At 40.9% G+C, this 20970-nt stretch overlaps 1 protein-coding gene across 4 annotated transcripts in view; it reads right to left on the minus strand.

The window, feature by feature from the left end:
• LOC147365857 (coiled-coil domain-containing protein 162-like) overlaps positions 1-20970 on the minus strand; it is a 210639-nt gene that overhangs the window by 121661 nt on the left and 68008 nt on the right. For all 4 annotated transcript variants that reach the window (XR_015132916.1, XM_086317383.1, XM_086317382.1 and 1 more), the window contains exons 15-17: positions 8130-8322; positions 6219-6346; positions 75-275 (exon numbers count right to left, since the gene is read on the minus strand). Coding sequence is in view for 3 of the 4 variants with exons in the window: in XM_086317383.1 (XP_086173509.1) it covers positions 75-275; positions 6219-6346; positions 8130-8322 (522 nt within the window). In the remaining variant the exon portion in view is untranslated. The remainder of the gene's footprint in view (positions 1-74; positions 276-6218; positions 6347-8129; positions 8323-20970) is intronic.

Here is a 20970-nt window from a genome sequence, read left to right on the forward strand (position 1 = left end):
ACAGTTTTCAGTTTTGACCTGTGTTTTCCATCCTCTTCCCACATGGAATCTTAAAAAAAACCAAATATACTCACGTGCTGGTTGAGGATGCCCCTCACCAGCTGCAGGTGAAGCCTCAGGCAGGTGCATTCCTCTCGGTAGGCCTTAATGAAGTAAGGATGACTGAAGTCAAACCTTGGGCACCTGTGCATGATGTCTATGATCACTTGTGCTAAGGCAAATCTCTCCTCTGGGTCCAATGCATGCTGGTAGGCTTCAAAGTAACTGTCAAGAAGCTGTAAATAAGGTTTATAGTCAGGGGACAGGGCCCAGCAAAGGAAGAGAGGTGAGCTCCCAACCATTTCCATGCTTTGGAAAGCCCCCCACCATCAATAGGAGAGAGACAGCTCTGCACCTCTGGGTATTGGCCCGGGGTGGGCAGCTGCAGCACCAGTGCAGCACACACCAAGTTAGGGAGGGCGAGGGAAAAAGCACTCGTTGCACCTCTGTCCCCGCTTCCTCTGCTCTCTACACATAAAAGGGGAGTAATATCATGAATAATACAACATCTAATAATTATAAGTTCCAATGAGACAGTGCATTCGGTGTCACTTCATCAAATACATTTATCTTCAACACCTTTCCCCACAGACCCACTCTCTTCCCCCTATTTTATTCTATTACCAAAGGTAGGCAAGTAGCCTCCACCCCTCTTCTATATCAGCCCCATTTATGACACCTTCTCTTTAATAGCTTGCCTATTTAAGTGTCACATATGTAGAAATGGTGGGGGAGGGGTTAGAATGGCAAGTGGAGGATGCAAGTCCCCTCTAAATATAAAGGCATTTATTCCAGATCAGACTCCACTCGGAAGGGCCTATGTACAGAACTCTTAAGAGCATCCGAGAAGCTTCTGTTTTACTGGAGTTCACAAGTCTTTTCTAAAAACTGAAGAAGGCTTCCCCACACTAACTGTTGAAGAAACTCAGAAAGATATGCTCTTTCTTTTGTTTTTACATTTGTTTATGTACTTAGGGAATTTCTGTTCTGCGTGTAAATTTTACGTGCGTATAATTAGTCATAGTGCTGGAGAAGGCAATGGCACCCCACTCCAGTACTCTTGCCTGGAAAATCCCATGGACGGAGGAGCCTGGAAGGCTGCAGTCCATGAAGTTGCTAAGAGTCGGGCACGACAGAGCGACTTCACTTTCACTTTTCACTTTCATGCATTGGAGAAAGAAATGGCAACCCACTCTAGTGTTCTTGCCTGGAGAATCCCAGGGATGGGGGAGCCTGGTGGGCTGACGTCTATGGGGTTGCACAGAGTCAGACACGACTGAAGCAACTTAGCAGCAGCAGCAGCAGTCATAGTGCTAATCAGAAAAAGCTCCTCAGAGTTCACTGGACTGCAATCTCAAACAGATACCTAAGAGCTGATATGCAAGTAGTTCTGAATAATGTAGTTACTCTTTTGGGGTTGTTTTAAAACTTTCATAGGCCTTAGACACACTTACTTTTGGAAACCCTGTCCCATACTATATCAAATATATTAAAACTCATATCCTAATCAATTTTTTTTTGTAAAAATGTTAAATGATATTTACAATTTTGCTTTTCAAATTGTTTGGCTATGAGCAATACATTTCACTAATGATGACTGATTTCTGGGTAGTATGTACTTGAGGATTTTTATGAAGTGAGAAAATCTGATCTATAAATTATTTTCACATGTAATGAGATGTTTCTAAGTACTCAAAGTTTTCACATTTTATGGACATGTCATTTAAGCATTTATTGGTATCTATTTTGTATTTTCCTTTTCATATATCCACGTAATGCATATTTTCTTTCTCTCAGATAGCATATATATCCAATGGTCCCTGAAAAGCCTTTAGATCCTAAACACTGAGTCTATATCACCTGATGGACAAAATCAACTCTGGCTGAAAGCTTCTGAACTTCTGCTCCCACCAGCCTCACAATGCAATGGATTCTTTTCCTCTGCCCATATAATCCAACATCATCCCTAGAGTTTCAGCTCAACATGCCCCTCCTCAGTCTTCTCTTACCAACTCCTCTAATGCAGGCTTCATGTTTCTGAAAGGCCTCAGCTCCTAGGGTGGCTGTAGCACCAAAGACACAGGTGTGCCCCGTGAGTTCATTTAGTTGACAGCAAGGAATGGATTGTTGAGTCTGCAATTTTTGCTAACCTGATAGCCAAGCACACTTTGAGATGCATTAAAGCATTTTTTGTTTCCTTGGGTAGTGGTCTTCCTGGTGGTTTGAGGCCTGGGAGCCAGCCCATTTGTTAACTAACTAAGGAATTTCCTAAAAGGAGATAAAGAGCACCTTTCATTGTGTAGAGTCCATAGCTAGGAATGAAAGACCAGAAAGAACTGAGAGGGTGTAAGCACTGCTTGAATATAGATGGCAATAGCTCAGGAGGAAGTAAAGGAACCCAAGTGGCAGTAAAAGCCAGGAGTGTCTCCATCTTGCAATAATAACTCCTGAGGCTCCCAAGAAGGCAAACACTTGAGAATCAATAGAAGCCTAGGAATCAAATACTGCCTTAGCAATAGATGTCCAGTGTCTGAAGGCTATTCAATGCTAAGGCTCAAGGAGGGAGAGCCTGGGACACTTTATTTAGCAACCAGTTTCGCAGGATGCACTTTGGGAAACACTGGTCCACGGGAACTTGGGTCAACCTTAGTATACAAAGGATAACACCAGAAGAAGCTAAAAGCTTAGGACACAGAGTGTGCTCCACAAGTTAAAAATTCACACACCTCAGAGCGTGAAATGAAGAAAGGTGCAGATCCCTTTTCTTTAAGTGAGCTTCAGGGAAAATGAAGCCAGCAGAGTGATCTAAATGACCTTATTCCATCCACAGAGCTCTCTACTTTAGAGTAGCATTCAGTTATTAAATAGCAGACGACAAAGCAGGAACAAAGGAGTGATGGGGTAAGAAGGCTGTCACTCAATAGCCTAGGAGAAGATTAAGAAAGAAACAGTAACTTCCCTAAATCATTCTCAATGAATTTAAACCTTTTTGGCTGGACCAGGGCAATCCCAGGAGCTGGTTTATAGAATTTGTATTGCTGTGACCTGCTTTTGTACAATGAGCCCTATTGTTTGGTTATTTGGCAGGGGAAGATTGTGGGGAGGGTTCTTGCTACTGATTCCAATCTGGTGATACCAGGTTGCAGAGGCAGGTGCTAAATTGCCATTATCACTTTGTTGTTGGTAGAATTACCAGGTTTAACAAATAAAAATACAGGTCATCTAATTAAATTTGAATTGCTGATAAACAACCAATACTTTTTTTTAGTATGTCACAAATATTCTCATATTTTACCTGGCACCCCCAGTTGTTGAGAAGAAAAATTCAGCTCTTTTTAAATTGACAAGCCTTTTTTCAAGCTTTGCCCTCCACCTTGAAAAGCTCTCAGATGGCCCTTTGCATAATTTTATTATGAATTCTTTCTCATCAGGGGTAGGGCCGTGATCTTTACACCTCACAGGTTCTATTTATTATCTGTTTGCTAACTGGCTCATTTCCATTTGAACTCTGGACTGGCATTTGTCTAAGAAGTCTTCCTAGCCTGTCAAATGTCACCTGTGTATGTCAAGGGCCAACTTGCAGGCAAAATAATGTGTGGTGCACACTGATGGTAGGCATCAAATATTGGAGAAAATAGAAAAGAGCCAGAATGAATAATCTCAAACCATACTGTGTTTATAGACATTTTTTTTTAACCTAAGCCTCTTTTTATTTCTTGGATTTATAAAAACTTTTAAAAATAGTACTTTAGGTCAAATGAAAGCGTAAAAGAGAAAATCAGTAACAGACACATCTTGTCACAGAATTTTCTGCCCCCACCCCTCCCTTTTCTTAGTGCTCTAAACACTAATTCAAATTATCCTGAAAATGTGTCCTCTGGTGGCTATGGAGAGAATTAGCAGTTGGTATAAATGTCACTTAGGAACTGGCACAGCTGATGCCTGGCTTCTGAGTCTCTTAATCCACCTAAACTCATACCAGCTCTATTTTTATGAGCAGTTTATATAATATGGTTACTTGAAGGATTTAAGGCAACCTAATGTGTTTGAGCAATTTTTAACATTAGTGATTCCAATATAGTTAACAATCAAAAACAGCTGAAGACACTTAGCAGTAGAATCAGTACTGGGGGAAATCAATTGTATTCTAGATAAAAGTCTGGTTTATCAATTAAAATTTTGGCAATTTTTGGAATTTGGCAATTTTGACAATTTCTGGAATTCCAGAAATTGATTTGGAAGGCTACATTTTCCAGGTTTTGGCATAGATAAATCAGTTTCTATAGGGAACTTATTCTCAGGGTAGAAAGGAGAGAGATTATTTTCAATGGTTGTTTTAAGTTAAAATATTTTCATGTACCATAGAAGAAACTAGTAGACACCCCTGGTAACTTAGCACAGAATGAACACTAGGCCAAAGTGAGGAGAAATTGGTTTGTTTCTTTATTACTCTCTGCCTTTCTGTTCTTCGCTACCATCGAGTCCTCCATAGGTGGCCTAGAAGAACTGAAAACAGAGGTGGGGAAAGCACATAAAAGGGGTACTGCCTACAACTCACGTCTGGACCAATAAACATGTCGAGTTTGAGGATTTTGTATTACTTACACTTAATGCAGCCTCTCCAGTTTCTATACTATGAGGCTAAATCTCCCATTTCCTCAGTTGATCACAGTGAGCTTCTAATTGACAGATCAAGTGTCCAGATGCACACTCTAGAGGTCAGTTGTCTTTGGAAAGAGGAACAATTTTCAAAGCTACGGCTTGCACCCTGTAAGTCTAGCCAGTTGTTTTCCAAAACTGGATGATCTACATCTCCATGAGTAACAGACCAGAGGGTAGATGAAATGGTAAAACCCTCTACTAGAAAAACAATTCAAAGAAAACATTTCCCCGTCCACATCCTCTTACCATATCACACTGCCCCGTGACCTGGTTTCCACCTCTGCGGCTCTTTGAGAGAGTCCTACAAAGCTAACAATGACTGCCTGATGGCTAACCCCACTGTCTGGTTGTTAGGACTCACGTTTCTTCATGTTTCAGCTGTTCTCTACACAGATAATCATCCTCTCCTAATTAAGATTCTTTTCTTTCTGTGGGCTTTCCTAATGTTATCTTTTTCTTTTTGCTGCAGTCTCTTTGGCTACTCCTTGTTCCTCTCATGGACTCTTGTCCCATGACATTCCCCTTAAATGTAAATGTTCCCAGGGACCCGTTTCAGACATCTCTTTTACTACTCATTTTGATACATTACTATGGTTTGACTTCCACCTTTATATCTCAGCTCATACCTGCTCCTGAACTTCAAACCTATAGCTCTCATAAAACATTCATGCATATATGCTAAGTTGCTTTAGTTGTGTCCAACTCTGTGACCCTATGGGCTGTAGCCTGCCAGGCTCCTCTGTTCATGAGATTCTCTAGGCAAGAATACTGGAGTGGGTTGCCATGCCTTCTCCTCCAGGGGATCTTCCGGATCCAGGGATCGAACCCATGTCTCTCAGGTCTCCTGCATTAGCAGACAGATTTTTTTACCACTAGTGCCACCTGGGAAGACATTCACACCTGGGTTTTAGCAAACTCTCCTCACATGCCTTGTGTCCTAGACTCAAAAAAATGTTCCCCTCTAAAGAGGCCCCTCTTCTTTCATTCTGTTTCAGTTGACAGCCTCTTCCCTGAGCCTGAGGAAGTCATTTTAATTCCACCCTCATTCTCTCATGCCAACATCTAGTCTTCAAATCCTGTCATTTCCATTTCTGGAAATCCTTGCCCAACTGCTCTCACCCACCCACATGTGGCCTACCCTTCTAAAGACCATAATAAGGTCTGTCGGTTTGTCTGCATTTGGCAAAGTGAGGCCTGTCCCTGACAGCACAATGAACATGAATGGAATCATCACACATTCTCACTAAAAGCATACACGTCATTAAAGGGCCTAAATTATACAGCCCTCTAACAAATTTCCCTTAAGCTGAAGCCATATCCTTCACATTTTGTTTTTTGTAACAAAGAACCACAGTAAAGAACATAAAATTGATTATATACTTACAACTAGCTAAGATTTTTAAAATACTTATTCACTTCATTGGGAGTTGCCCTAAAAGACCCATGGGGTTTAAAAAAATATATTGGGTTTTATAAGAATGTTTTTAATAGGTGTTTTGTTTTCTAGGCAAAAATACCTGGCGCTTGCTTTCTAGAAGAGTTGCTTCCCAAGTCCACATGTCATACAGCACAGCAAATCTGTCCACACCTGCATGGGTCCATCCCCAGTCCTGGTCAATATGTGACTTGCTGCCCTCTTTGTGACCTGGGAGAGAAAAGGATGAAAATGATTAGAGACAGGCCTCACTACAGAGGTATTCTTAGTAGAAATGGAGCCCTCAGATTGTCAGCTCCCTCTCAGGAATGAAAACACTAAATAGATAACTGGGATTCCTAAGAATCGGCTAAAGAGACATGGGCAAGACTAGGTAGGTCTTAAATTCATACTTGCTGACTTCTAGATCAACAGAGGTTTTTGTTTTTACTTTTAGTTTTAAAAGACTAATTTTAGAAATATAAACCAAAATTCTGTTTTAGAAAGACTTACTAAATTAGTTTTAGAAAGATTTACTAAAATCTCCTCAAACCTGTAATTTAAAAGCAAAACATACATTTCTCCTCTGTAAAAACAGGTTCCTGGTGGTTTAACAACAAACCTAGTTTAAACTGCTGTATCAATTGATGCCAACCAAGTCAAAAATTTTCAGGGAAATTTCTAAGGTATTTCTTAATTGTGCTAATTACTAACTTAAATCAGTAAGGGTAACCATTGCCATTATTCAGCTAAAATATTTTCCCACTAAAGTACTGTAAGTTTTCATTGTCAGCATTATTATTGCTTAAAATTTTAAGCAGTCTGTTTCAGAATAAAATATTAAAAAGTAAGGGATTTTCAGGTTTAGTGATTATCAAGTATATGATGGGTATTGAACAACAGAAAGCCATTGGTCAGGAATTTCTCCAGCAGCAGTTGGGAAATCATTTCACAATGAATGACTGTATACTCTCTAGCTCAGTGAGATGTGCTCATGTGACTAAGTATTTCAGTCAAAGTAAGTTCTTAGTAGCTAAACACAGTCACATCATGTTATAAATTAACATCAGCAAAAATGATGCATTGGTATGTAAGATCACCAGTAAAGATAAAAGCTAAAAGTTGAAATTAGGTGCCCTGGAATGTTGGATGCCATCACTGCATCCCATGATTTAGATCCCAAATGGTCTGTAGCAAAGGGAGAACAAAGAATTCAAACTAATACTAAATTAATTCTGTCTGGGATCTGAAAGGTAGAGCAACATTTTATAATAATACGAACATGAATTATCCTTAATTAAAGTCTACATATATTACAAAATAGCACAATCTCTTGCTAAATTTCCCTTTAGGTGTTGCAATTCATCTAGAAACTCTAATTTCTTTCTAAATGGAATACTAATGGCATCATATTATTCCAAAAGGAATATTCTTACCTCATTGATTTCTATAACTGGATAAATTTGAGTGATGCCAAAAGAAAGAGAGAATACAGATTATGGGTTATTTGATTACCCTGACTAATGCTTTCTCCCTCTGGGGCTTGTCTGACATTTTCCTAGCCAGGTCTTCTTGCATCCTGGTGGTTTTTTGTTAGGAACTCAGAAATATCTCTGCTTCTAACTGCAGTTTCCCCAAGGTCAATCATTTCTTTTTTTGTCACTTAGAAAAAAAAGTCATTAATTTCACTTGCTTACTTTGCTTCCCTCAGGGCCCTGCACCTAGTACGTAATGCAGAAATGCTACTGGGCAACAAGTAGAGTCTAAACAATACTAAGAACTATAACCAAGTTACAGTTTCCAACAAATGGGGGACTTGAGCTGGAAACAAAACTTTATCTTTTCTAGAGTGGTGTGTGTTGGGGAGGTATAAATGCTTATTGAATTTTCCGAAACTATTATACATGTGTTTATATTTTGAGGTGGGAGGTGTTAAATAGAGCCCTTAGCGTTTTTTGTTCGTTTGGATAGGTTGATTTTTGTCTGGTTGATTTTTTAAAATCTGACTTCTGACCTTTTTCTCTCTCAATGTAATGGCTGGCCACAAGCAGCAGTTCTGTCTCTAGGTCCTTCAGATCACTCAAGGCTGCATCATACATGACATACACTCCTTGCTGGTCCTGGGTGTGGATGTAACCAGCATCCATACTGTAGTAGTCATCCTGGTTCTCCACTTCTGAGAACTCCATGAATTGGATGCTCTGGACCTGGGAAAGAAAGCCAAGCCTGGAAGTTACCAGAACAGGGAGAGCAATATTTTGCCCGCTCAAATGGACAAAATGGCAGGCTTCTGTTCCCACCCAGGGCTGTCAGCATGGAGCTGCAGACATGATGAATGTATAAAGAGCTAGCTATATGTAGGGAAAAAGATAACAACAAAGATGTCAGGGAAGAGTAGTTCCTAAGATGGATAGATTAACCAGTTGATTAAATTTTATAATTAATTCAGGATTATCTGGGAAAAGGTAGACCATAGAGCCAAGGGATAAAGGTGGTCTCTGAAGCCAGAGTGCCTGTGTTTAGGTCCTGGGGCTTCCCAGGTGGTGCTAGTGGTAAAAGAACCTGCCTACCATTGCAGGAGGTGTAAGAGACATGGGTTCGATTCCTGGGTTGGAAAGATCCCCTGGAGGAGGGCATGGCAATCCACTCCAGTATTCCTCCCCCCCGCCCACAACAGATTTCAAACTATATTAGAAAGCTATAGTAATCAAAACAGTATGACATTGTCATAAAAAAATTGGATAAATGAAACAGAATATAGAGCCAAGAAATAAACCAACACATATATGGCCAATTAATTTGCCACAAAAGAGGCATTAATATACAATAAGATAAGGACAATCTCTTTAGTTCTTTTTTCCTTATTGGGAAAAATGAACAGCCACATGCAAAAGTATTAAACTGGACCATTATTTTATATTATATATAAAAATTTACTCAAAATGATTAAAGACTTAAATGTAAGACTAGAAACCATAAAATTCTAATAAAAAAAACATATATGGTAAACTCCTCATTATCACACTTGGCAATATTTTTTATATCTGACTCCAATAGTAATGGGAACAAAATAAATACATGATTAAAAAAAATTTTTTAATGAAGAATGTGAATTCAGTGAAAAGAACATTTTTTTTTTTTACAAGAAATACAATTTATTATTTGCTTGCTTCTCTGAGGGCTCACCACGTGGCATAAGGTACCACATGATACCCAGATTAAAAGCATGGCTTTGGTGGTTGGGGCTTTAAGTAAGAATGGAAAATTCATCTTCATCATCATGTATGCATGTATGCTCAGTCGTGTGCAACTCTTAGCAACCCTGTGGACTGTAGCCCACTAGGCTCCTCTGTCCATGGGATTCTCCAGGCAAGAATACTTGAGTGGGCTGCCATTCCCATCCATGGCCACTCCAGTATTCTTGCTTGGAGAATCCCATGGACAGAGGAGCCTGGCAGGCTACAGCATTTAGGTCACAAAGATTCTGACACGATTGAAGCGATTGAGCACGCATGCACTCTGCCAGGACCTCACTTTAAGCAAGTCACTTAGACTTTAGACTCCATTTCTTCATCTATCACACGGGGACAGTGGAGACACTAAAAGGTTTGTTGCATATGATACCATATGTGTATGTATGGCCTCACATGTATATGAGGCCCTTGAGATCTATAATCAGCTATTTCTCTTAATCTTATAAATACTTCTAAAATGCATTAACACAATCTCATGACTTGGTGTCCTCCTAAAATTCATGTCCACTTGAAACTTGTGAATGTGGCCTTATTTGGAAATAGTCTTTAGAGATGTACATAAGTTAAGATGGGGTCATACTGGATTAAGGTGAGCCTCAGTCCAATGACTGGTGTTCATATAAAAAGAGGAAATCTGGAAACAGACACATAGGAGAGAAGGCCACATGAAGACAGAGACAGAGACTGGAGTAATGCATCTACAAGCCAAGAACACCAAGGATTGCTGACAACTACCAGAAGCCCGAGAGGTGATGAGGATTTTCCCCTGGGGCCTTCAGAGACAGCATGGTCCTGCTGACACCTTGATTTTGGACTGTTTCCAGAATCGTAAGAGAATAAATTTCTCTCCCAGCTGTTGTGAGCCACTCACTTTGTGGTACTTTGTTATGGCAACCCTAGGAAACTAACACAAGTTTTGAGTTAGTCCAATCATAATTTTATTTTTAGATGACCAAGGGCCTATTGCTTCCTGGGAATCATTATTCTCATCATAACTCTCATAATTTCAAACTCCCCTACCCTGTTCCCCACTCCCAATGTCCAGCCCTCCCTCAGTCTCAGCTGATGCCCCTCCACTTCTCCATTCACACACAAACCCACCATGCTTGCCACCCCCTCTACTGCTCCCTCTGCACTGTAGGGGCCTATTACACTCCCCTTCACTAAGGTCATTCCCTCCTGCTCTGAAGCATCTCTTCTCCTTGGACATCTAATTCATCTCAACCAAAGATTTCCCAACTGACACTGATACATGCTCCTGGCCCTCTTATTTTAAAATATCCTCATACCCTTCCCCAGGTTCCACTTTATGGCCCTCCTTCTCACAGTCCAACCCCTCCTAAAACATCATCTGTCTCCTTCTCCTTACCTCCTACTCCTCACCCATCTAGCTCCTGTCTCCATCAAGCCACCCGAACCAATTTTACAAAGACCAACAATGACCATCCAGCAGACTTTCTATAGTCATCTTTATGTACTCTCTCAGGAAGATTGGACATGGTTTAGCATTCCCTGCTTATTGACCCACTTTCTGCATTGGCTTTCTGGGACTCCACATTTTCCTTGCTATCACCAGTTTTTCAGCCATTTCTTCTTTATCAGGTCATCAAATAGTGGCCCACACTCAAGCTCCTAGGACTTCCATCTTTTCTTCCAATAGTCCTTCACTTGGAGATTGTACACTTTCACAGCTGAGATAACCATCTTTAGACAATTTGCTCCCCAGTTTATATCCCAATCCAGACCTCCTAGAATTCCAGACCCACATATCCAATTATCTATTTAACATCTGTTCTTGGGCATCTCAAAAGCCCCTCAAATTTAACATGATCAAATCATGTGCTCTCCCCCATGAACCTAAGCCACCTCCAGCTTCCCCACTTAGTAAACATCACCACCACCCATCTACTTCCTCTAGCACGAATCATTCCAGATATCTCTTTCTATCTCACCCTACATGTCCAATCTATCACTAAGTCCTGTTGATTTTACTTCCTATGTCTCAAATCCATCCAACTGCAATGACACCACCCACCACCCTAGTCCAAGCTGTCACCATCTGGCACTAGAACTAGTCCAGCAGCTTCTAAACTGGTTTAGCCTGTTAAATGGTCTGTCCACTTTCCTTCTGGCATGGGCTTTTTCTCCCCTCCATTTTATTCACTACTAGCAGAGGATCTTTTAGAAATGGAGCTTAGATTATGTTATCCATTCTCCCCTTTAACATCTAAAGCCTCTAAAGGCTTCCCATTGCTCATAGTACAAAACAAAACTCCATAAAAGGACCTGCATGGTCTGCTCCCTGCCTATCCCTTTCCAGTGGTTTTGAACCAAATGTGATTTTTGCCCTCAGAGGACATTTGGCCATGTCTGGAGACTTTTTTGGTTATTATAACTTAGGGGAGGTGCTACTGGCATCTAGTGGGTAGAGGCCAGGGATGCTTCCAAATATTCCACAGTGCACAAGACAGTCTCTCACAATAAAGAATTATCAGGCCCAAAATGTCAATAATGCCAACGTTGAAAAACCTTGGGTTACATTTTTTTGGTACCACTTTCCACCTGGATTACTGTGTCCCAGCCATTCATGTATTCTTTTGATTTCCTCTGGGTACCGTGCTTCTCTGGCCACAGGTCCTTTGCACAGACTACGTATTCTTTCTTTGTGGAATTGCCAGACATCTGGTGTTCAGTTGCTCAGTCATGTCCAACTCTTTGCGACCTTATGGACTGCAACAAACCAGGCTTCCCTGTCCTTCACCATCTCCCAGAGTTTGCTGAAACTCATGTCCATTGAGTTGGTGAGGCCATCCAACCATCTTATTCTCTGCCATCCCCTTCTCCTCCTGCCTTTAGTCTTTCTCAGCATCAGGGTCTTTTCCATGAGTCAGTTCTTCACATCAGGTGGCCAAAGTATGGGACTTCAACTTCAGCATCAGTCCTTCCAATGAATATTCAGAACTGATTTCCTTTATGATTGACTACCTTAATCTCCTTGCTATCCAAGGGACTCTCAAGAGTCTTCTCCAGCACCACAATTTGAAGACATCAATTCTTCCACATTCAGGCTTTTCTATTGTCCAGTTCTTACATCCATACATGGCTATTGGAAAACCATAGCTTTGACTATACAGACCTTTGTAGGCAAAGTAATGTCTCTGCTTTTTAATATGCTGTCTAGGCTTGTCATAACTTTTCTTCTAAGAAGCAAGTATCTTCTAATTTTGTGGCTGCAGTCACCTTCCACAGTGATTTTGGAACCCAAGAAAATAAAGTCTGTCACTATTTTCATTGTTTCCCCATCTATTTGCCATGAAGTGATGAAATTGGATGCCATGATCTTAGTTTCTTGACTGTTGAGTTTTAAGCCAGCTTTTTCAGTCTCCTCTTTCACCTTCATCAAGAGGCTCTTTAATTCCTCTTTGCTTTCTGCCACAAGCATGGTATCATCTGCATATCTGAGGTTATTGATATTTCTCCCGGCAATCTTGATTCCAGCTTGTGATTTATCTAGCCTGGTATTTCACATGATGTACTCTACATGTAAGTTAAATAAGCAGGGTGACAATATACAGCCTTGATATACTCCTTTCCCAGTTTGGAACCAGTCTGTTGTTCCATGTCTGGTTCTAACTGTTGCTTCTTGACCTGCATACAGGTTTCTCAGGAGGCAGGTAAGGTAGTCTGGTATTCCCATCTCTTTCAGAATTTTCCACAGTTTGTTGTAACCCACATAGGCAAAGGTTTTAGCGTAGTCAATGAAGCAGATTTTTTTTTTTTATTCGCTTGCTTTTTCTATGATTCAAGATATTGGCAATTTGATCTCTGGTTCCTCTGCCTTTTCTAAGTCCAGCTTGTACATCTGGAATTTCTATGTCCCTACACTTTTGAAGCCTAGCTTGATGGTATTTGAACATTACTTTGCTACCATGTGAAATGAGTGAAAGTGTATGGTAGTTTGAACATTCTTTGGTATTGCCCTTCTTTGGGATTAGAATGAAAACTGACCTTTTCCAGTCCTGTGGCCACTGCTGAGTTTTCCAAATTTGCTGGCATAGTGAGTGCAGCACTTTCACAGCATCTGCTTTTAAGATTTGAAATAGTTCAGCTGGAATTCCATCACCTCCACTAGCTTTGTTTGTAGTGATGCTTCCTAAGGCCCACTTGACTTCACACTCCAGGATGTCTGGCTCTAGGTGAGTGATCACACCATTGTGGTTCATTAAGACCTTTTTGGTATAGTTCTTCTGTGTATTCTTGCCACCTCTTCTTAATATCTTCTGCTTCTATTAGGTCCATACTGTTTCTGTCCTTTATTGTGCCTATCTTGCATGAAATATTCCCTTGTTATCTCTAATTTTCTTGAAGAGATCTCTAGTCCTTCCCATTCTATTGTTTCCCTCTATTTCTTTGCATTGTTAACTTAAAAAGACTTTCTTATGTCTCCCTCTATTCTCTGGATCTCTGCATTCAGATGGGTATGTCTTTCCTTTTCTCCTTTGTCTTTCACTTCTCTTTTCTCAGCTATTTGTAAGGCCTCCTCAAACAATCATTTTGCCTTTTTGCATTTCTTTTTCTTGGGAATGGTTTTGATCACTGCCTCCTGTACAATGTTATGAACCTCTGTCCATAATTCTTCAGGCACTCTGTTTACCAGATCTAATCTGTTGAATTTGTTTATCACTTCCACTGTATAATCATAAGGGATTTGATTTAGGTCATATCTGAATGGCCTAGTAGTTTTCACTACATTCTTCAAATAATTCTGAATTTTGCAATAAGGAGTTCATGATTTGAGCCACAGTCAGCTCCCAGTCTTGTTTTTGCTGACTGTAGAGAGATTCTATACAGGAAAAAAACATGGTTTTTCCTGTGGTCATGTATGGATGTGAGAGTTGGACTGTGAAGAAGGCTGAGCACCAAGGATTTGATGCTTTTGAACTGTGGCGTTGGAGAAGACTCTTGAGAGTCCCTTGGACTGCAAGGAGATCCAACCAGTCCGTCCTAAAGGAGATCAGTCCTGTGTGTTCTTTGGAAGGAATGATGCTAAAGCTGAAACTCCAGTACTTTGGCCACCTCAAGCGAAGAGTTGACTTATTGGAAAAGACCCTGATGCTGGGAGGGATTGGGGGCAGGAGGAGAAGGGGATGACAGAGGATGAGATGGCTGGATGGCATCATTGACTCAATGGAGGTGAGTCTCAGTGAACTCCGGGCGTTGGTGTTGGACAGGGAGGCCTGGCGTGCTACAATTCATGGGGTCGCAAAGAGTCGGACATGACTGAGCGACTGATTTGATCTGATAGAGATTCTCTACTTAGGCTACAAAGTATATAATCAGTTTGATTTCGGTGTTGACCATCTGGTGATGTCCATGTGTAGAGCTGTCTCTTGTGTTTTTGGAAGAGGGTGTTTGCTATGACCAGCACCTTCTCTGGGTAAAACTCCGTTAGTCTTTGTCCTGCTTCGATTTGTACTCCAAGGCCAAACTTACTTGTCACTCCAGGTATCTCTTGACTTCCTACTTTTGCATTCTAGTACCCTGTGATGAAAAGAATATCTCTTTTTTGGTGTTAGTTCTAGGAGGTCTTGTAGATCTTCATAGAACCATTCAACTTCAGCTTCTTCGGCATTATTAGTTGGTGCATAGACTTGGATTACTGTGATATTGAATGGTTTGTCTTTGAAACAAACCAAGATCATTTTGTTGTTTTTGAGATTGCATCCAAGTACTGCATTTTGAACTCTTTTGTTGACTATGAGGGCTATTCCATTTCTTCTAAGGGATTATTCCCACAGTAGTAGACATAATGGTCATTTGAATTAAATTCATCTGTTCTGGTCCATTTTAGTTCACTGATTCCTAAAATGTCAATGTTCACTCTTGCCATCTCCTGTTTGATCACTTCCAATTTACCTTGATTCATGGACCTAACATTCCAGGTTCCTATGCAATATAGTTCTTAATAGCATCAGACTTACTTTCACCACCAGACACATCCACAACTGGGCACTGTTTCCGTTTTGGCTCAGCCTCTTCATTCCTTCTGGAGCTATTTCTCTGCTCTTCTCTAGTAGCATATTGGACAACTACTGACCTAGGGGGCTCATCTTTCAGTGTCATATCTTTTTGCCTTTTCATACTGTTCATGGGGTTCTCAAGGCAAGAATGCTGGAGTGGTTTGCCATTCCCTTCTCCAGTGGACCACATTTTGTCAGAACTCTCCACCATGTCCTGTCCATCTTGGGTGACCCTACACAGCATGGCTCATAGTTTCATTGAGTTAGGCAAGGTTGTGGTCCATGTGATCAGCTTGGTTAGTTTTCTGTGATTGTGGTTTTCATTCTGTCTCCCCTGTGATGGATGAGGATAAGAGGCTTGTGCAAGCTTCCTGACTGGGGAGGACTAACTGGGGGAAAACTGGGTCTTGTTCTGGTGAGCAAGGCCATGCTCAGTAAATCTTTAATCCAATTTTCTGCAGATGGGAGGAGCTGTGTTCCCTCCCTGTAGTTTGGCCTGAGGCTAGACTATGGTAGGGACAATGGCAACCTCCTTCAAAAAGACTTATGCCAGCATGCTGGGACTCCCAGGACTGTTGCAGTCAGTGCCCTTGACCCCATTCCAGGCTACTGTTGAACAATATCTCTGCCAGAAACTCCCAAGCATACACAGGCAAGTTTGGCTCAGTCTCTTGTGGGGTCACTGCTCCTTTCTCCTGGGTCATGTATGCGCAAGATTTTGTTTGCGCCCTCCAAGAGTTTCTGTTTCTCCAGTCCTTGGAAGTTCTGTAATCAAATCCTGCTGACCTTCAGAGTCAGATTCCCTGGGGATACTCAGTCCCTTTTCCAAATCCCCAGGTTGGGAAGTCTGTTGTGTGGCTTAGAACTTTCACAGCAGCATGAGAACTTCTTTGGTTTAACTGTTCTCCAGTTTGTGAGTTGCCCCCCACCCCCGCCCCCACCCTGGCGTCTCCCCGGTGGCTTTACAGTGGCGCTAACAGAGATCTCCTTTAAGAGGACTTATGCCACACGACGTGCCTCCCAGGACTGCTGTTTCTAGAGCCTCTGTCTCCATGGCAGACCACTGCTGACTCACGCCTCCACAGAAGACCCTCAAACACTCAAAGGCAGGTGTGGCTCCATCTCTTGTGAGGGTCACTGCTCCCTTTCCTTGGTCCTGGTGCACACAAAGTTTTATTTGTGCCCTCCAAGCATCTCTGGCTGGTATGTGATTGCACCCCTTCTACCATCTTGTTGCAGCTTCCCTTTGCCCTTGGTCATAGGATAGCTGGTCATATGATATAATTGCTAGACATAAGATAGTTCTATTTTTAATTTTTTGAGGAACCACCATACTGTTTTACACAAGCAGTTGTACCACTTTACATTACCACTAACCCTGGTGGCTCAGAGGGTAAAGCGTCTGCCTACAATGCGGGAGACCCAGGTTCAATCCATGGGTCAGGAAGATCCCTGGAGAAGGAAATGGCATCCCACTCCAGTACTCTTGCCTGGAAAATCCCATGGACTGAGAAGCCTGGTAGGCTATAATCCATGGGGTCACAGAGTCGGACACAACTGAATGACTTCACTTTCACTTTCAACAATACACAAGAGTTACAATTCCTCAACATCCTTACCAACATTTGCTATTTTATATATATATGTATTTTTTTCTTAGTTGTTATATTCACGAGTCATTTAAACTATGGAACCAATGGGTCCCAATCTTTTATTCCCTATCTATTCATTCTTATAAAAACTTTGTTCAGTAATAAGTTGTTGGCTAGAATCCATTTATCTATAAATTTTAAGCAGTCATTACATGCTGGCTCTCAGGAGATGTATCATTTACTTTTTGTAAACAGGGCAGATGATTACTGGTATTGATGGATAATTGTCAGTATCAGAAAGGTGGATGGAGTGTACTCTGTGGGCCCTTTCAATACTCTGGCTCTGTATCAGTTTTTATGTCCTGTTTAAGTACACCAGGTAATTAAATATTTAAAGTCCCTGAAAAGACTCCTCTTTAATGAGTTGCTCATTCAATTATAGATTTTTAAATATTCAAGCTGGAATTCAGAAATATTCTAATAAGTAAAACTAGGACCATTTCTAAATAATAGCTATGGTTCATAATATTCCATCAAGAAGATATTTTATTGTTAAACATTTTTCTGGTAGGTGGTTGCTTTTGGTTTACTTTTTTACTATTCTTTTAGGCAAAAACTTTTTGATAATTAGGAGCTTCCTTTGTCTAGGAGTGCCGAAAGTGAACATATTGTTTTTTGTGAAATGATAGGTACCAGTGGAAAACAGAAATGCTGCTGAGAAAATTACATGTAACATATTAAACAGTTTGCTTAGATTTACATGTTGACTTCTATTGGCATTTAGCTCCTAAAGCCTGTTATGCAAAATGAATTCTTCTCTGAGGAAAACAAGGGACAACTTAATATGGTATGCTACTATATGCACTTCACTGGAAAAGACCTTTCTCAGTGTCCTTGTACAGCACAATTTTCTGAGCTGTTAAAGAAATGGCAACTGGATTAAGTTCTAAAGCTGATGGAAAGCAATAACAGAGTCAAGACACTAACTCTAATGCTACCAGCTATTTCAATGGTCTTCCCCCCCCCCCCCCACTTTCCCTATACCCAATTCATTGTTTGAGCCCTTTAGATAGACATACATATTTTTCCTTTTCCCTCCCTGTGTCTGAAATGTATGCTTGTGTCCATAGAAGATGAACCTGAAGACCAGATGGCCAAATTACCTTATGTAGAGTTATGGTTCAGTCATTATAATATTTCCTTTTTATTTTAGTTTCTTCCATTGGCTATGTAGAAGACCTTCCTTCTAATGCTTTTTGTGTTGTAGAAAGTTGATCCTTCAATATTATTCTTGGAGGAGTGGCAAGAAAAGGAAGGCACTAATTACCTGTTTGGCTAAGGTATAATCTGACCTTTGGGATAATTCATATGCTTTTAAGTCTGCAAATTTACTGATGTCAAGGTAACTATTTGAGTATAGTAGTTATAGGAAAATTGGTGGCCATCATTAACTCTTTTCACTCTACTGGTTTCTGCTATCACTTGTTAACAAAAAGTTTAGGCCTTTTGGAAATGTAGACAACAGTTCTCTGACTAACTTGCCTTTTTCTAAATCATCTTTTCATTAATTTCAAATAATAAACAGTACTACTACTAATAATAATATTAATACAGTCTAAGAACTCATCAAACTTTGTTCGGTGAATGACTCAATCTTTAGGGTCAGTATTTTAAATCTTTTAAAAGGAAAACAAAAAATATCTCCTAGTCTCCACCTCACTTGTAGAGTATAATACTTTATCAAAACTATTTTTTTTTCGGAATTTGAACAGTATGATAGACTCTGCAAAGCACTTTCATTTACATAGACTTTTTGTGACCTCACAACTATTCTGTTATGAACAGAGTCTTTCTTTTGTTCAACAAACATTTATTAGATACCTACTAGGTGAAAAATATTGGAGAAGGAAATGGCAACCCACTCCAGTGTTCCTGCCTGGAGAATCCCAGGGACAGGGGAGCCTGGTGGGCTTCTGTCTATGGGGTTGCACAGAGTCGGACATGATTTAACAGACTTAGCAGCAGCAGCAGCAGGTGAAAGATATATATGCAGCTCTCTATTTGCTTTTTGCCACCTGAACATCTATTAAGAATGGCAAAGTTTCAATGCCCTTAACCAAGAGCCTGATCTTCCCAACAAACTTGTGCTAACCACGTCATAGATGATGGCAACTCCAAACTTACAGATATTCAGGCCAAAACCTTGGAATCAACAATGACTTCTCTCATATTCTACATCCCAACAGCCTGGAAATCATACAGAACCTAACCATTTCTCATCCTGCGTCTTCTCAGATATAGTGTCTCTAGTTTGATCAATGTAGTAGCTAGTCTCTGCTCAGCCCTTCAGTCTATTCCCAATACAGCAGCAAAGATGTTAAAAAAAAAAAAAAAAAAGTCAAATCACATCACTCTCAAAACTCTCCAAGGGCTCTTCTTTTCACTCAAAGTCCTCAGAATGATCCACAAGGCCCTGTGTAATGCGCTCCAATCTCTCTAACCTCATTTGCTGCACTAAGCTCCTTGCTGTTCCTATAACACTGCTGGACACAGTTCTGCCTCAGGGCCTTCGCACTGGCTCTCCCCTCTGCCTGGCACTCTTCTCCCAGTCAGTCACATGGTCTGCTTCCTGATTTCCTTCAGGTCTTTACTCAGATTGTACCTTCTCATTAAGGCCTTCCCTGATCATCTCCCTTCCACCTGCAATATCCTATCACCAACTCTCTATCCCCTTATCCTACTTAATTTTTCACCACAGCTTCTATCACCATCTTTACCAGTTCATAAAGGCTAGGTTATTCTGTGACAAACAACCTTAAAGCTCAGTAGTCAACATTTCAAATTAATTTCTAACTCAGGCAGAGCTCACTGCAGGACTAGTTGCTTTCTAGGCTTCTCTCTTCTAGCAGTGACCCAAGGATCTAGGATGTTTCTATTTTGTGGCTTGACACATGCCTTCCACTGGCTGCAGCAGGGGAAGAGAGCTGGAGGGTCATGGGTCAGCCCTTACATGCTTTGGACTGAAGTGACACATGTCACTTCTGCTCACAGTCCACTGGCACCTCCCAACTGCAAGGGCCTAGGATTTCTGGAGAAACCTTGGTGTCAAACCTTTAGCCATTCTACAATGTCACTTACTTATTTAATATCTGTCTCTTTCCATTAAATAGTCCCATAATGGCAAGAATTTGTGACAGTTTTGTTTACTGCTGTATACCTAGTGCCTAGTATATTTATTGGTCAGAACATTTGTGGGGTATATGAATGGGAGAATGAATGAATGATGGGCTCATGGAATGAGTCATGTGCTGTAATGTAGGTAGATAAATCAGAGGAAGAAGCACTAAGCTCTGTATAGAGATATAAGAAAGACTTCTCAGAGAGGTAATGTTTGAATGGACTTGAATAGAGTAAGCCTTTATCAAGGAGAGGAGGTGAGGGACAAAAGGGCAGTTATATATAAGACTCAGAGGCATGAACAGCTCTGCCCCTTCAGAGGAAGGGCAGGCCCAGGTCCGTAAGAATGAAGGTATAGGGACAGGAGGGGGGAAATGAGGTCTGAGAGGTTGGCAGGGGCCAGCTTGCACCCAGCCTTGTACACTTCACCAAGAGGCTTGGACTTTATCTTGTGAGAATAGAAAAATCCATGAACAGTTCAAGCAAAGGAATAAACATGATTATGTTTGGGCAAAGATCTTGAGAAACTTATAAAGCAAAGAGGAGTGCCATTTTCTTATTTAAAATTATCTCTTCCTCACCAATCTTGAAATTAGCTCCATATCCTGAGGAGAGCCTAGCCTTTCATGGTCTCTTTTCTTCTGCAGCTTCATCTCCCACTACTTGCTACAACAGTCTCTGATACCGGCATGTCAAATCCAGGCAGATACTGAACATGCCATGAGGTGTCAGGCCTACGTGCCTGAAGAAGCATGCTCAAGGTCAAACAGCCAGGAAAAGCCTGCTGCCTCTAATTCTGGGGCCCTTTCTGC

The sequence above is a fragment of the Bos grunniens genome, chromosome 9 (genome assembly GCF_055505025.1).
Source record: "Bos grunniens cultivar Pamir isolate PY7600 chromosome 9, Bosgru_T2T1.0, whole genome shotgun sequence".
In the NCBI taxonomy this organism is placed as follows: Eukaryota; Metazoa; Chordata; class Mammalia; order Artiodactyla; family Bovidae; genus Bos; species Bos grunniens.